This window comes from Parambassis ranga, chromosome 4 (assembly GCF_900634625.1).
Source record: "Parambassis ranga chromosome 4, fParRan2.1, whole genome shotgun sequence".
Taxonomy (NCBI): domain Eukaryota; kingdom Metazoa; phylum Chordata; class Actinopteri; family Ambassidae; genus Parambassis; species Parambassis ranga.
Genome location: NC_041025.1, coordinates 21,597,987 through 21,615,430, shown reverse-complemented (window position 1 = coordinate 21,615,430; position 17,444 = coordinate 21,597,987). Strand labels below are relative to the sequence as shown.

Sequence of the window (17,444 nt, the reverse complement as noted above, 5' to 3'; positions counted from 1 at the left end):
CAGCGACAAAACATTGAATTATTCGTTTAGAATCCTGCACTTGGACTTCCCTTTTAGGCAGCCATGATATGAAATGTGTCTGTAAGCTTTCAACTTTGGTGTAAGCAGAAACATTAGTATTTTTAAATGTATATTTATGAAGGACGGGTAGGTCAAACAGACACAAAATACGTTCCATATTTAAAAAAACATGCATATATTCCTCAAACATTCCTCTTTGCATGTCTGGATTTATTCTATTTTACCTGCAGATTCATTCAAGCTCCATCAGAGTAGATGGGCGCCGCTCATGAGCTTCTATCATCAGGACAAAGATGTTCAAAAGAGGGGCTAATTCTGGGCACAGTATGATACTACCACCACCATGCTTCACTGTAGTATCACCAGTACTTGTGGAGCTACATTAGAAGCCACATTGTTCTGATGGCCTGATGAGTCTCGATTTCAGCTATTTTCTTGGCCCGCTTCAAGCCCCTTAGTGCCAACTGAGCATCATTTAAACACCCACGCCTTACATGAGTGTTGTTGCTGACCATGTCCATCCCTTTATGACTACAGTGTATCATCCTCTGATGGATACTTCCAGCAGGATAATGCACCATGTCACAAACATTATCTCTGCTTTCTTCAACATGACAGTGAGTTCACTGCACTCCAGCGGCCTCCACAGTCACCAGATCTCAGACCACTAAAGCACCTTTGTCATGTGGGGGAACAGGACATTTGCACCATGGATGTGCAACCTATGTGGTGCTATTATACCAATATGGACCAGGCCTATCATGTGTATGTGTCTGATTTAGGACCATAAAGTGACTCAAGCCTGATTTAAAAAATTGGATTTGTGCATCCACACGGATCAGATTTGAGTCAGGCAGTCTGACCTACTATACTATACTGATCATTCAACTCTCAGATGGCTGTAAAAAAACTTTTCTTCCTGCCTGCCTTCCTCCAGGCCAGTCTGTCTCGTCTCCCTGTCCGTTGCTATCCTCTCATTCTGTCCTTCAGACACTTCTTTATTGCACACTCAGACAGTTTAACTGGAAGACAAAATTTAGAAAAAGTCCTAGCAGTTCCAAACTTATTTCTCCTCACACTTATTAAGCTCACTCTGCTCCTAGAAAAAGATTTTCATGGATCTCTTACAGAGAGCTCTGTGATTTCATGGCATGCTTTTTGTCCTGTTATGCAGTGGTGAGCGTGGGACAGGTGCGTGTGCTTTTATAACTCGGCCCAATCAATTCAATTTAGCATGGTTGGACTCCAATCAGGTCCAAGACACATCTCAGGGATAATTGGAGCAAACAGGATGCACCTGAGCACAGCGTGAAGCGTCACAGCAAAGAGTCTGAATAGATCTGTAAAAAGAGACATTTCTAAGACGTGTTTTCACTTTGTGTTTTCATGTATCTGTTTATAATTAAAACTGCAGCTCAGAAGTCTGAATCCACTCTGAACCCGTCCAGCAGGTCTCATTTTTCCTGACAGAAAAGCTCTGATTCCCCTCCTCCCACGCACTCCTCTTTTCTTGCTGTCATGCATGGACACACACAGCCTGTTATTGCTATACTGTAAAGTGTAGACCCATGAAAGTAAGTGTACAGGCTTTCTGGGTGTGTTGTTATAATGCTGCACAAGCTTTGTTTCTGTGTGCGCTGCTGATAGAGTGGTGCAAGCCTATACCAGCCCCTGCAGCCCTCTGCCTTGTGCATTGTGCCTTCAGCATGCTGTCTGTCACCACACCAACAATGGTTAACTGTGTGACCCTCTTTTGTCTCTTGGCGTATGTGCAGCCTGATAAGAGGCGTGACTTACAGGCACACAAACACAAAGCACAGCATTTTATCTAAGGCTCCACTTTAAGACGATGGAACCGTCATTCATGGAATGAATTAACCCTTTTTGAGCCAGAAATACTTACTGGAAATTTGCCATATAAAAATAGATCACCTCCAGTTCACCCCACAGACTCTAGGGGCTGGCTGCAAAATAAAGAAAATCCCCATTGACTCCCATGTTAAAATAAATATAAACATATTTACAGCCTGGTCTCTGCTGATCAGTCCCCTTTTTTGTGGGAGATAATTATGCATGATTATAGGTGCTCCACTCAAACTCCACCTCTTTGCCTGTATTTGGAGTTTAGGTAGAGTGACGCTGCCAACATGGCGACAGTCTAAGCCTCCCACGAGTATTTAAAACTCTTCAGAATCCTGCGGGTGACATCATGGATGCTTCGTCCATTGTTATATACTCTCTGTGATACTAGCATCATTAAAGTTTCCAACACTAGGGGGCAGAATACTAATCACTGCATAGCTGCGTCATTGGCCATGTCCCAGAATACCAATTAGCTAACTCACGACAGAACTCATTAGCTTCCCAGCTAGCTTTGAAAACACTTTTGGAATTCAAATGTTTTCTTTTTTTTTTGCTTTATTTAAATATATTCGTTTTTTCTGTTGGATCCTTACAGCAGCTAACACGATGTTAGCTAGTCCACTTGACTTATTGCTCACAATAGCTGCAGATATGGATTAAAAACAGATTGTAATAAGTGAGCAATGTACACAGATGGATTTAAAATCAAAAGTGTTGGTTTAAAAAAAATAATAAGTCTTTGCAGGATTAACAGAAACAAACGCTTTGATGGGAAAAATGACGACACAGATCATCCCATACATTCTGAAGTGCTGTGATATAATTCTCCAACAATCATGTTGTCTTGTGTACAAGCAGCCTATAACATTACAGTGAAGGTTTGACAGTCCATCACAAACACTACAGTACTAGTAGTACTACTGCATGAGTTATGTTAAATCATTATTAAATCATTGGGAGAATCCCTCGTCGTTCCTTCATGTAAACATGGACGGAGTTACAGCGGGACAGAAATCACAAACAAACGTTTTATGTTGTCCCCACTCATTTTGCATTTAACCACAACAATCATCATTGAGCAGGTAGTGGTCTTAAGTGAGGTCCAAAGGTCACTTTGAAAGGATAGATCATACCTGTAAATAACATTTATAACATAGTTTGTGTTTTCATTTTTAAACAGTTTGCAGAGTTCACTCCTGCAAAGCGTCATTTACTCAACGGCAGACGACTCAAGAGGTCAAATATGTGCTTATCATTTGTCTGAAATACCTTATATACCACTTAGTTTAACTTTTTAACTTTATACTCACCACAATTATGGCATTTAACGTCCATAAAATGCTGATGGCATGAAGAGAAGAAGAATTTGGATACTTTTAGGCTGGTTACACACGAGAGGGGTGAATTTAAAAACCATGGGACACCACAGATTTTAGGACAATTTCAACCATCATAATCCTCCAAGTGCACACAACACAGGATGATTCAGCCAAACTATGAGACCCAGGAGATCTTACACAATCTCCAAACGTGACTTCAGAAGAAAACTAAACATGGTGGACATCACCAGCTCTGATATGTCCTACATGAGACGCTGTAAAGACACAATCCTTATTCTATATTTCATTTGCTGATAGTTGTATTGTGTGTTTTGGTCGGCGCCATATAAGCCTTTAAAACGCACAACATCCTGTTAGTGATGCCCTCCTGTCCGCCTGGAGCAGTAAAATAATCATATTTAAACCACACGCTTGAAGACAGTAATCGGTGGTGACGAACCTTGAATGAGGCCACGCCCCCATGATCGCAGACGGGGACAATTCACGCCCAGAACTGGGTATTAAATCCTCTAGTGTGTAACCAGCCTTAGCTGCAAATGTTGCATCGTCTCTGTGACTGAGGTCTGCCCACCTACAGCGCCATCTTCACCAGTTCAGCTCATACTCAGTCCAACCAACCACTGATGAAGCTAAATTATGATGTTTTAATCCATTTCTTTAATATTTGTGCATTTGGCCCTTTTTTAAATTCAGCTGTGCCGCTGGCCCAAAACACAGCTTTTAGTTTGGTGACATCTCAAATAAGGTTAGCCAAACTGGAGGTAGTCTCTCTGCGAGCGTGCCGGTCCATGTGTCCCGAAACAGTGAAGACATTCAAAACCCGGTCCACCAAACGTCGTCCATGCCTTGTCCTCTCAAGCAGGATCACCACCACGGAGTATATCCCAACGCCCACGACAGCAGCCCCTCCTCCAGCCAGCAACACCACTCCAGAGATGTACATGTCATTGAGGGCTTGGCCAGGCTTTGGCATATGGTTAGCAAGGGCCAGACGTAGCAGGACGCCTCCGCAAATCAACAGCGACAGCCCGGTAATCGAAACTACCAGAAGGTCGGACAAGCCGCCGCTCTTCAGCATGTCGATCCGCCGTCTGCTCCGAACGCAGTTCATGTCCTGCACGGCCGAGCTGAGCAGCTGTTTGAGCAGAACCCCCAGAGCCAGCAGGCACAGGGCCGTACCCGCGCCCAGCCGCCACTCACTGGAGACACTGGTAGTAGTGGAAAGAAGGCCGACTCCACCCAGGCCGCAGCCCAGGATCAGAAGTACGGCAACACAGTAGCATAGCAGTGACTTCCCAGGATCTCTGAACCACCACAGCTCCACCTGCTCCTCCAGGATGCTGTGCTGGATCTGAACTGGGTCTGCAGGACCATTCAGGCCCAGATCAGGGCCTCTGTTTTCCCGCAGCTGGGGAAAGTCGTCCAACTCCGGCATCCTGCTGCCACTCCCACCCCGAGGAATGAGGAGGCCGCCACCACAAAGAAAGCAGTATTCAAATCAAAAGTGGCAAAAGATTCCAGTTTATCCTGAAGATGTAGCGTACAGAGAAAATAAATGTAATTCACCAGCAGTCCTGAAACACTCGATTTAGCTGAGTGTGTTTATCCGCTCTGGTCCGCGGGTTACAGTCAGCTCAGGTCTCCTGTGTGAATGAAAATCCTTTCAGCTCACACACTGACTGGATGCAGAGCTGGATCTAAATTGTTCTTAGTGCATCAATATTCAAAGCAAAGACTCCCGAGCAGCCACAGACTTTCCACCCTGGTTGTGCCGTGGGGCAGCAGTCACCTGGAAGACAAGAGACACACGTTCAATACTGTAGATTTATCAGCTTGTGGGCTGTGTGTCTCAGACAGCGGTGGAGGAAGTACTGAAGCTTGGTACTTAAGTAAAAGTACAATTACCCAGCAAAATCTATACTCAAGTAAAAAAAGCAGAAGTGCTACATCAACAATCCTACTTAAGTAAAAGTCTTAAGTACTTAATTTTAAATGTACTTAAAGTATTAAAAGTAAAAGTACTCATGCACTGAATATATATGATTGATTTCCATTGCAAAGGATCTGAACAGGTTAAAATAATCAAAGAAATCATCTTAAATGAAAATGGACCATGTGTAGTTAATGTACATGTTGAGTCCAGAAGCAGCTATGGACAGGTCTGTGTGTCATGAAGCAGGCTGTGGGCATCAAGTGAACAGAGAGGCTGCTGATAACAAACGGGCATTCAGCATGTTTACTGTGTCAGTGTTCCTGCTGTAGATTCATGTTATGATTCATGTTAATCAGACATTAATGGATGGACCTGTGTTAGCAGACAGCAGCTAACTAGTTAGCTCACTGAGCCAGAGCACCGGCATCATGACTGAGGCTCATTATAGAAACACAGCTGGCAGCGTGACATCACCTCCATGCAGAGTCTGACCTCACATCAGTCCAGCACTGTGTTCATCACATGGAACAAGGAACTACAGACACTGTAGAAATGTAGTGGAGGAGAAAGTACAGGTAACAGCTGCAACATGTAATGGAGTAAAAGTATAAAGTATGCAGTATTATTTAAGTAAAGTATATATACACTTAAGTAGAGTAACGAAGTACAAATACTTAGTTACTTTCCACCACTCATCTTAGATCACATCCACTGTTCCTCCACTTCACGTTAGTGGAAAGGACACGAATGAAACACTAAAATTACTCCTCAAAAAATGTTTTCCAGAGAGAGGTTTTATAGCTTTTTCGCTAGTTTTCTCACGCTGATCTATGTTCAAATCCTCAAATATGCTAACACCTGTACCACTGAACCTGCGGTATTATATATTCCTCTCTTTCTGTTTGGACAACAGAGCACTCTGAAATGTGGATGGACTTCATGTTGCAGCCATTTTTTTGTATACAACCATGACTCCATTCATGGCATTTTTATTTGAACATGGACCAGATTCTCTCTGCTCTTCTTGGTTCTGACTTCTTAGCTGCTTGATCTAATTGGTGGCTGCGACTAAGAGCCATAATAGACTTGGCGTGTAGCTGTTGCAGAGCAGAAGGATGCTTCTGGGAAGCATCTCACACGCTGACTGGTGTGGCAGCAATCAGCTGCACCTGGTGCAGTGCAGTCTGGGACATGCCTGCCCCATCTCAGGGGAAAGTGCAACAACACAGCTTCTATGCAGACTCTGAATCCAAGACTACACTGCCCATAAGTGAAATAATCTGGCCTTTATAGTTTATAGTATCATTGTGCTGTCTAACAGGAAATCCAGTGTCGTAATTCTTGTCATTTTTAAGGCATATAACAGAGTGTTATCATTAAATAGTTGATTTTCTTTGGCTGGAAAGATACTACTACATGTGTATTAATATGTAAACAGGAATATTCCCTCAGCTGCACTGTGCCTTGTTATATTATAGTATTGACTAACCTGGACATTATCTGAAACATGGTGTGCACGTAAACATCGTCTTGAACCGGCCTGTGACTCTGAGCAAACAGTGCAGGTGTCTGTCTGTCAGTCTGTTTGTATACTTTGAAGGATCCGATCTGTGCGCGTTAACAAGTAACCACCTATAAATCCTGTTTGTGCTTGCAGTTCCTGGCTGTGTGTGACGCACACACACTCACACACAGCCATGTTTGCTGCTTTGACTGTGGTGGCGTGCTGACTCTGGCAACCTTTTCTATCTCTCATTATCACTATGGTAATGAGTCGCCACTACAGAGGGCGGCCAGATGAAAGAAGCGTCAGCTGTCGAAAGAAGAAAACAATTCCCATCTATGCACACACACACACACACAAACACTAATGCACAAATGTAAATTTTCTTTTATCCCTTCGCACACACTGGCCACAAATCTTTCAGTCCAGTTAACCTGTTCTCCCTCGTGTGCGCACATTGTTCATGCTGTACAGTTACATGTTTCACACACACACACACACACACACACACACACACACACACACACACAACCCCCCTTTCCTTCAGTCTTTTCCTTAGCTCAGCATAATTAATCTCATCACATCCCCATAACACAATCATGTAAACATACACACACACACACAAACACACACAAGCGTCCTCAAGGTTACGGCTGTCGACAGCTTGTCTTTAAAAACCTGTCAGCGGCTTTATTTCTATCAAAGTCAGCAGCGCGCAGCACAATCCCACGCGCCCCAGCACAGACTGACAGGAGTTACAGCGTGTCCTCAAGAGCCAAACACAACACACTGCTCTTCAAAATAAATCAAAAGGATGTCGGTCCGAGCGAGCAAAATATAACACTGCCTCCAAATTCAGGCATGAAAACTTATTTCTTTTCTTTTTCTGTCTTTCTTTTTTGTGTGGCTGTTTAGAAAAGTAGATGCAGGATCACAGCTCTTGTTAGCGCGGTGCAGCAACACCATGACACCGGGAGATATGAGGTGCATGCACAAGGTGTGAAATGAAGAGTGAGGTAATTACAACAGAGGAGGAGGAGGAAGAGGAGGAGGAGGAGGGTGTTTATTGGCAACATGCTGTTCTGCAAGCTTTTCACATCCTGTGTCTGAAGCTGGGTTCTGACTGTGTGTGTGTGTGTGAAATGTGTAAAGAAAACCATATAACATACGCGTTGGCATATGTGTTTTTCACATATATTGCAACTATGAGTGGCTCACAGTGCAAAGATGAGAGTGGATTGGGTGTGTGTGTGTGTGTGTGTGTGGGTGTGTGTGTGTGTTGTTGAGTCACTAATTAATCCCAGCTGGTTTGAGCTCCGTGTCACTGACAGGTAGGGTCACAGAAATAGAACAGTAATTGAGGTGTGTCGGTGTGTGTGTGTGTGTGTTTTGGTGTCTGAGGTCGCGGCGGGTGAGAAAAACAATATACAGTATGTGCTGCTACCACAGCACCGTCCAGTCGGACAGTATAGCTGGATGTAACACGAGCAAGAGGCAACGGCACGCAACACTGATCATAAGAAGAAATCCAAAACCTAACAACACGAGTACATCTTACTTCATGTTGTGTTTCTGCAACTCTGATCCCCACAGACACACACACACACTGTCCACAGAGCTGCTGGGCCGTGTTTTTCCTCACCTGTATGACCTCTGTCATATCAGCTGTGTCATAAACATCTATACAAAAGCACTGACTCACTGCTCCGCTCCCTGCTTCCTTCCACATGAGTCAGTCTTTCAGAGGACCACAAGGCTCCTCTCCTCTGCATGGTCTGATTTAGGGTTAGGAAAAATACTCTCAGCCTAAATCTGTGTTCAGTCAATATCCAGTTGATAGATTTGTGGTCTAGGTTCGTCCCCTCTTACGTGTAGTGGTTGTGCAGCATATGGATCTCTGTACAAGTGGAGAAATCCACAGCAGCGAGTGACGATTTTCATGAGCTTGAGTAGACAAAATTATACCACATCCCCATGAAAGGAACGCCACATTCGGTCGACAATACATCCGCCATATGTGACCCAAAGTTACACTTATGATGCAGAAAACACGAGGTTATCGTTCCTGATGAGGGCAGATTGTAGCCATCACCACTGTGGATGTGGGCTGGAGTGTAATCTGGTGGAAGAGCTGCTCTCGCGTCTCCATAGCTGTCTCAGGCTGCGTTCGCATTTCAAACACACTCCATTCTGCTTCCAGAGCAGATTCGTCCCTCACGTCACCGTCCTCTCAAACACAAGTGCACATCGGTACTTTCGCACAAAACACCTACTTCGCTGACAATACTCTGACCAGTCATACTTCTAAACAGCTGTATGGATGCTGATGACTTTGCATTTGTGTCTGCTTATCCGGGGGACGGCAGTCCAAGCAGAAAGAAAACCCAGATCCTCCTCTCTCTAGCTACCTCCTCCAGCTCATCCAGGGGGGGGGGGGGGGGGGGGGGGGGGCGTTCTCAGGCCAGCAGAGAGATCTAATCCCTCCACTGCGTCCTTGGTCAGCCTTGGAGCCTTCTTATGGTTGGACACTCAACAACTCACCGGTTAGTCACATCCTAATGAGATTCCTGAACCAACTCAATTGGCTCCTCTCAAGACGGGCGAACAGTGACTCTACACGGTTAGCAGTAAGATAAAGATCACATTTAGGGCTAAAACCAATTGTTCCCTTCTGCCACCACAAATTTCCCACCCCTACCGCACATATGACACACGGGTGGCAGACATGTACTCGGTGGTCATTTCTAAGGAATGGACATTTCTAACTTGTGTATTTCTGCTCAAACATGTCAGATTGCTCCTTGATATGTGCTTGATCTGCTTCTTGGGGGGAGTTTCAGGACCCACTGACCTTGAGACCTTGGTGTTATTTATCCATCACATCATGGATCTTGTCAGTGGTCTCCTGTTTGGCGCTACTGTCCGGCCATCCAGGCCAGCAGGCATCATCCAGGCTCTCCCTGCCATGTTAGAGTCTTCTTCACACCATGCTGGGATGAGGAGCACCGGTGTTGTCACCGTGTCCTTTTGTAGAAAAGCCTTTCAGACCGAGGATGAGTGCACAGAAGCCTGTTTTCTGAAGCCCTTTTTCTGCCTTAGGCCACAAACGTTTATCAATCAGCCTGAAATGCAATAAATCTTGTCATCCTGAGAATGAAACATCTCAGTGTTTCCCACCTAAAACCTTCAGTGCAGCATGTGTAACAATGAATCTTCACACCTTAGCTGTGAGTGTTCACACTCCCACAAAGCTCTGAATATTCATAAAGTACAGACCTGCACATGCAAAACAACCAGCGTTAGGAATGCCAATCCAAACGTCTGCCTTGAACTCTGACAGGTACTTACTCACCATGATTATATCAGCATATTTCACCGTCTGAGCTGCGTTACTGATCGTTATCTCGGTTTATTTAAAAGAAGAAGTTTTTCTTTAAAGTGATGGCGCCGCAGTAAAACCTGAAATGAATAAAGACAGCCCGACGCTAACAGTCTGAACGTTCTCTGCTATGCTAATGATGAAAAATCCCAAAGACGCTGTAATTGTAAACCCTGGACAGACAGTATCTCTCTCTCTCTCTCTCTCTCTGTGTCTCTGTCTTTTGCTGTGTCTGCCTATGTTTCCAGCCTGCAAGGTCACCAGAGAAGCTGCGGGGTTTTGGAGTTATACTGCACTCCAATTACCTGGGAAGCTTTGGGACTCCGGTATTCCCCCCTCTGTTATGTTGGCCAGCTGAATTCATTTCACTGGTCATTAGTGCCTCATTCTATCGTTGATGCGTGCCGCCGCTGCTTCTTCTTCTTCTTCTACTTCTTCTTCTTCTTCTTAAAATTAGCATTCAAGCTTTGTGTGCTGATCAGAATGCCGGTCAGCAGAGTCAGTTTAAGGACAACATCCAAGGAGAAGTGGAGTAGGCAAAATGAAGAAAACAAAGTGCAGAGACTTGGTGGGAATGTTTAGTCAGGAGAAAGGAGCATCGGAGTGGATGATGTTGGTGGTGCATCACCACCCAAACAACCTCTGACTGGAGTCCCCTCTGCTTTATTCACGTGTGAAAAGCTCAGTAAAAAAATAAAATAAAAATCCTTCACATGTTGGTGCAAAAGTAAAAGAATGGCAAATTAAATTAATCCTTTGGACCCTAAGGAGAAAGACAGTTTCATAGAACAGGCTTTTCTGTTTCTTTGCAGTGATGCTTTCTATGTTTAGATTTCCTTTAATTCGAATATTTCTGCCAAATAATCAAAAATATGTCCAAACATACGAGGACCTTCTGCTCTTTCTGATGAATTTTTACTGCTATTTGTATCCGAGGCCCTCGGGTTGGGCTGAAGGGAAGTCCGTGGGAGACTGGGCGATGCGCTGCCGTGGTGACAAAGCAATACTCTCCTCCTTCTTTTCCTGCCCCCCCCCCCCCCCCCCTCTCCTCTCCTCTCCTCTAGTCAGGCGTTGATTCTCTTGGCGTCCCCGCGGGTGAGGAGAGGGGTCAGGGTTGGCTCCATCTGTCTATGTGATGGGCATCGGTGCCAAGCGCCACAGGGGTTGGAGGGAGAGGAAAGGAGGCTTCTGTGGAGTAGGAGGGTAACGGATGTTTCTGAGCTGTCATCTGGGACTCAGAATGGGGCAGGCGCTGAGGCTAGAAAGAGGGCTGGAGGGAGTGGGATAGTGGGATAGTGATTTCACCGCTGTTCTTGGTGTGGCAAAAGAGGAAATGATGCTGAAAAAGGTCTTTATGCAGACAAGCTGGATCTGTCTTTCTTCTCCAGTCACAATGGACAGCCGAGGCGCTCGGGGAGCCTCACTCTGTCCGGAAACAGTGAGGAGACAATGGCCGAGTCAGTGTCACTGTCCTCGCTCTGTCAGGGACCACGAGGGAGAACCTAAGATAGAAAGAGAGAGGACGTTAATAACAGCTGCACACACTGTGGATCACCTCAGCAAGGCTCGTCCGTCCCTGCCAGCATATGTCCTGCATCACTTTGTACTTATAATTCAGTTTAGATGTGTGATTATAATCTGGTTTACAAGCCTAATTGGAGATGAGGGTGTGAGGAGTCAGGTCAGTGGAGGTATTTCCTGCCTCTGATGCTCTGAACTTAATCAATGGCTACAAAGAGGCAGAGGATGTTCTTCCTGCGGCAGCTGAGGAAACTCAAGGTGCCAGCCAGGATGATGGTTCAGTTCTACACGGCCATCATTGAGTCCATCCTCACCTCCACGTCCATCACTGTGTGGTACGCTGGGGCCACGGCCAGGGACAAGTACAGACTGCAGCATGTTGTGCGCTCTGCTGAGAAGGTGATCGGCTGCAGCCTGCCATCTCTCCGAGACCTGTACGTCTCCAGGACTCTGAGGCTTGCAGGTCGGATCACAGCTGAGGTTACGGTCCATTCGGACCAGAACCTCATGCCACAAGAACAGCTTCTTCCCTTCTGCTGTTGAACTGTAATTAATACACTGCTCTGCACTGTCACTTCACAAGGACACTTTAGTATAGTCACTGCACAATGATGACTATCTGCACTGTTTACTTCCATCCTGCACTACTTTGCGCCACCTCACCGATCCTGTTACACTCTTTTATATCAGGGTCTATGTTTGCCATTACAACCACCACTCATGTTCGGTTCTGTTCATTGTATGTCTGTAATATCATGTCAGTTTATAGCCTTACTCTTAGATTACATTTACCTTGTTTACTTGACCTTATTCTATCTTATTTACCTTATTTTTATCTTAGTTTTATCCTATTTCATGTTACCATATTTTCCGGACTATAAGTTGCACTTTGTTTCATCCTTTGGCTGGGTATGCGACTTATACTCAGGTGCGACTTATCTATGAAAAAAATTGTTAGCCTTGTGTCCTGACGTCCCATTCCAGATATAATGGCAGCTGTTCTGTCCCTCTCCTGACGGTTCTCTTCCACCTCCAGCTTGTCCACACGTTGCATTCCGAGCACAGGTGACGCGCACGTTCATGGAACAGGTGTGCTTGTAGCTGAGCCGATAGGCCAACGGGTCGCTAATTCCAGACAGCTATAGAGCACAGTAGTCGCCTTTTACTCATTTGCAGGATGTTTATAGGAGTTTCTGTGCGGAGAACTTGTTGAAATGCGTGTGTCTCACTCTCAATGTCCTGCAGCCGCACCACTTAAGTTAAGAGGAATTCAGGAGGCAACGTTACGCTGGCCCGCTGGTGCGACTAATACTTCGGTGCGACTTATCTATGTTTTTTTTCTTCCTCATTAGGCATTTTTTGGCCGGTGCGACTTATACTCCGGTGCGACCTATAGTCCGGAAAATACGGTAATTGTTAAATGTGAATCCTCTTCACTTACATGGCAACAAACACTGATTCTGAAATATTAGTAATGAGGCAGTGCTAGCTTGATATCAGCCAAAATACAAAGACCTGATATGGAACTTGAACACAAATTTTCCCTTTTACAGACTTCCCTTATATATTTATATCCAGGTTGGTTTAAATGGATGACACTGCCATCGGCCCCAGCTGTACTTTAATGGTAATTAGCCGATGTTAACAAACATTACACCTTATTAACGTGTCTTCACATTCATCAGCCTCACAGTGCCGCTGGTCACAGTTTGTCCTCTCACATGATTCAATCCCTTCGTTCCCGAGCGAGCTAATTTTCCTCCGCTTATGGCAAAATATCATCCAGACCTGCACAACCAGCCAAGACCTTCCCCTCCCCTCCTCTCCCCTGACACCTTATCCTCACACCCTCGTCTCCATCTGTTTCCCCTCCTACCTCTGCTTATCTCCCCAGCTTTACACACCTTTGTCCGACCTCCTTCTCTGTCTCACCAGCGGCGCTCCTTTATGCGGCCACTTCTTATCTGTCCTGTGTGCTCTGGTGTTTTGAGAAGTGTGAATAAAGTGGGGGGGGGGGATTACTCATCTTTGCCACAGATCCCCCTCTAAATCCAGGTAAAAGGCTTTAAAGCCCCTAATGCATGCAGACCGCAGGCTGCCCCTGCTTCCACGCTGTGGTGTTTACATCGTCTTCTTCATCGAACATTAAATTCATTCACCAACTTTATCAGTAAAGACCCAGATAATCAAAAACAAATTTTGCTATCTAATGTGGCATATGGCGTTTTTCCTCTTTTTAAACAGAGCTTCCTCCGCTCAGCTGGTGGTGCACACAGCCCAGCCTAGTTCAGTTTTACACAAGTGGACCCCTTTCAGCCAGAGCCAGGCTCTTAAATGCTCAGCTCCATTCAAAATGGCTTGAACATCACTGCTTCCGTCAAAACTGTATCCAAAGGATATTTATTGAACAACATGCATCATGACTGAGCTGTGTAATAACCTCTCAGTCCCCGAGGAAGAAGAGTGAGTGAGTGTCAGTTCGAAAATAAGAGAACAACCCCTGGCCGGTCGGTTCCTTCCCGCCTTGTCAGGCACAGCTGCAATATTAAAACGCTAATCAAATCACCAATTAACATGCCGGTCCCCATCTGCCTCACTGCTGCTGACGACGGGAAAGAGGCTACTGCTTCCCTGTTTGTTTTTTTTTAACCCTGCTCCTCTGCTCTGGAGGGGTTAGAGATGATACTCAGCATATTCTAATCGGATACCGGCTGTCTAGTAATAATGATCATAATGAGTGAGATGGCTGTCTCACAGTCTGGCTGTCTTATTTAGTTTAACGTCCCTGCAGCAGGACATGCCATGAAATGTACAAACATCTGTCTGCCAGTGGATAAAAATCTACTCACTGTGATGACCCCTTCTAATTGCTTTTTTCGTAATTTGTGCCAAATTAGCATGCACAGGTAACCACGATAAAAAAGTAGACCGCAGTGAGTTTTATCTTTTATGTCTCTGATCTTTTAAAACTCAAATTTGCAGCTATCACAGCATCACATTGATGGAAAACTGTCTCACAACTACCTTAAAGTCATTTGACCTGGGATTAAATGCCGATTGAACTCCGTTCCATCAAAGACAAATCCCAGATGTTAGTGGATTTTTCACATCATGTGAAAGACGTTTGGCAGAACATGTGAAACCAGCTGACCCCAAAGGTAACACAATATACACATTATTAGTAGTTAGCATCTGTGCTTCTTGTTTGTCAACAATCCGTGTAGAACCATTCTCATATGAGGCATGTTAGCATGCTAGGATTAGCATTTCGCACAATATTATAAAAGCTAGATTAGCTAAGATCCGTTAGGTGTTCAAGATCATTTAGGTGGCTTTGCGCCCTCTTGTGGCCATGTGAATGACCTGGCAGCCAGGTCGCCATGGTAACTAAAAGAACTAAGTTTGTGGTCTTCTTTTGGGTTTGATGTCCTCAAACTGTGACATTTTTCTGAACCTAACTGAACTTGATTGGCTTCTTTTAGTTTAGGACTCACTTCCAACCGTAGACTATATATAACTATTGACGAGCTGTCTGTGATGTCACCCATAGATTTCTGAAGAGCCATTTTCATGCTCTGTAGGCTCCCGCCATCACCGTGTTGGCAGTGTCATAGTTGGTCTGAATAATACAGAGCTGAAGCAGGAAGCAGGAAGCTCTAAACACAGCTGTCATTCAAAGTGGTCATGCCCGTGTGTTATTTTATGGCTTAATACAACAAAAACAAGTGAGTAATAAAAAAGTCAGCCTCTGTACAGTCGTCACAGTCGCGTATCAGACTGTAAACATGTTTATTTCTGCTGTAAAGTTGCATCATTGAGGTCAATGGGGATTGACTTGCTTTTGGAGCCCCTAGAGGCTGCAGAGAGAATTGCAGCTTGTTCCCGATTGTGTTGTTTTTGTGTTAGGACATGTTGGAAGTGTAAATCTTGCATCTCATTAAAGGTGTGATGACAAATCTGAATCACCAAGGATCACTTCTCTAAGCATAAACAACCTTTCACTGTATTGATGGATGTAAATGTCAGGGGACAGAAGCCGGCGTGGTCAATAATACAGCTGCTATTGACGAGCCTGTTTATCTGCTGACTGTAAAAAAAAAAAAGGCGTCTCAGGGATATTTAATATTCAGACACAGCTCCTTTAACTTTGTCTGGTTGGATCTTTTTTCTCTCCTCCATCCTGCACTCTGTGTTGACTCCAGGCTCTTTCCTTAACGACTTCTATCACATGTTGTTTTCAGCCCTGACTAGGTTTCCAGCGTCAGACCTGGTCTTAAAAGAACCTTTAAGGTGGTTGTGGTCTAGCCAGAGCGACGGCTTGTAACCTTCTCAGGATTCATCTTTTTTAGTCTTTTGGATTACAACAGATCAGCAGAAGGAGCTCAGGCTATTGATCGCTCCAACAACAACAACACATCCTTTCTTTCCCCACAATCATCTGTAAAGACGTATTGATGAGCTCCACTTTATTGGCAGCCTTCTGCTGACAGGTGCAAAGGTTAGGGTGTGAAACAACATCTTTTACTTCCTTGTTTTCTTCTTCAGTGCAAGTTCACAGCACACAAATGTGGATTCATATACAGAGGTTAAAGTTTCTGTATAATCAGAATGAAGTCTATTTATATTTAGAGCAGCTGAGCCTTAGAAATAACAGATGTTTCTGTCTGTCCAGCAGTTTAAATATGATTGGTGCTGCTGTTTAAAGACAAAACATAAAAGGCAGAAGTGGGCCCATTTACATAAATGGGCTGTTGTGTGCAGACATGTTCCATTGTTTCAGATAATCACATAAAAAGCTGTTTTTAAAAGTTATAACTCCTTTCTGTGTGTCTCTGGATCTTGTCCATCAGGCTTGTCTTACCTGTGCGCTCAGCTGCTCACATTGGACGTTTCCGTTCCGTACCGAGCCGCTCCGGTCTCTTCTCAGTCCGAACTCCCATCCTGTGTCCACGGTGTCAAAGAAGTCTCACCTCCTCCTCCTCCTCCTCCTTCTTCTTCTTCTTCTTGTTTTTCTTCTTTAAATTAAGTCGTCATCATTTCTCCCGGAGCTGTGGCCGCTCCTCTCCGCTCCGCTCCGTCCGCCTCTCCACAGCCTGTGTGCCTCTCCGCCGGGCGGACTTCCCCTGTTTAATGCAGGTGTGGCCGCGCACGGCGGCAGTTCACGCCGATGGGAGGGGACAGAGAGACGGTGAGTCGACCTCCGCACACGCACGCCACCGTACGGGTCCCCGCCAGGAAGTCAGCGGCATGACACAAAGATTATATATATAATCCAAACACGTACATCCGAGGATCAATAGGTAAATCAGCAGCTGCTGACATGATTAAAAAGACTGATACATAATATTGATAGTAGTTATTGATTAAAAGGATCAGTGACCTTATTGTTTTTCTACTCACTTGCTGACAAAAAGATGAATGTGTACATTAGGAATTCCTCAGGAGCTTTCATCATCATCATCATCATCATCATCATTTTCTAAGTCAGGAGACAAAGAAATTACACATACATTATATTGTGAAAGAGTAGAGGAAGGACAAAGAGCCTACAGACTGTGTTGATGGCTCATCTTCATCCTCATCTTCATCCTCCTTTTTAACCAGCAGTAAACTCTTTTGTGCAACAAGTGCTTACCGAGATCTTTCTGCTGTGTTTCAGCAAGCTTCTCTGAAGTGCTGCAAGCTTCGATCAGCAGGACAGGCTGTCCCAAACTTTAATGACTGAAGAGAATCTGCAGCTCCACCGTTTAAAGCTTCACCCGCAGTCTGTGTGGGACAGACGTCCACATGGGACGCAGTCCATTAAAACTACATAACGTCCATCTCCACAGGGATCACATGCTTGCAGCTGGACTATGGGTGGTGCTGAGTGGTGTTTTGTTT

At 44.8% G+C, this 17,444-nt stretch overlaps 1 protein-coding gene across 2 annotated transcripts; it reads right to left on the bottom strand.

The window, feature by feature from the left end:
• Positions 1–2,473: 2,473 nt before the first annotated feature.
• On the bottom strand, positions 2,474–16,673 carry tmem125a (transmembrane protein 125a). Of its 2 annotated transcripts, XM_028403610.1 has the most exons (3): positions 16,423–16,673; positions 10,346–11,542; positions 2,474–5,013 (listed from the first exon to the last, which is right to left on the bottom strand). In XM_028403610.1, the coding sequence occupies exon 3, from the start codon at positions 4,657–4,659 to the stop codon at positions 3,961–3,963; it is 699 nt and encodes a 232-aa protein (XP_028259411.1). In that variant the 5' UTR covers positions 4,660–5,013; positions 10,346–11,542; positions 16,423–16,673; the 3' UTR covers positions 2,474–3,960. The 2 variants fall into 2 exon arrangements, with proteins under 2 accessions (XP_028259411.1, XP_028259412.1); XM_028403611.1 differs by lacking the exons at positions 10,346–11,542; positions 16,423–16,673 and adding an exon at positions 9,513–9,765.
• Positions 16,674–17,444: the final 771 nt, after the last annotated feature.

Coding starts and splice junctions, on each gene's coding strand:
- tmem125a (XM_028403610.1), bottom strand. CDS start 4,659: ATGCCGGAGTTGGACGACTTTCCCCAGCTGCGGGAAAACAGAGGCCCT.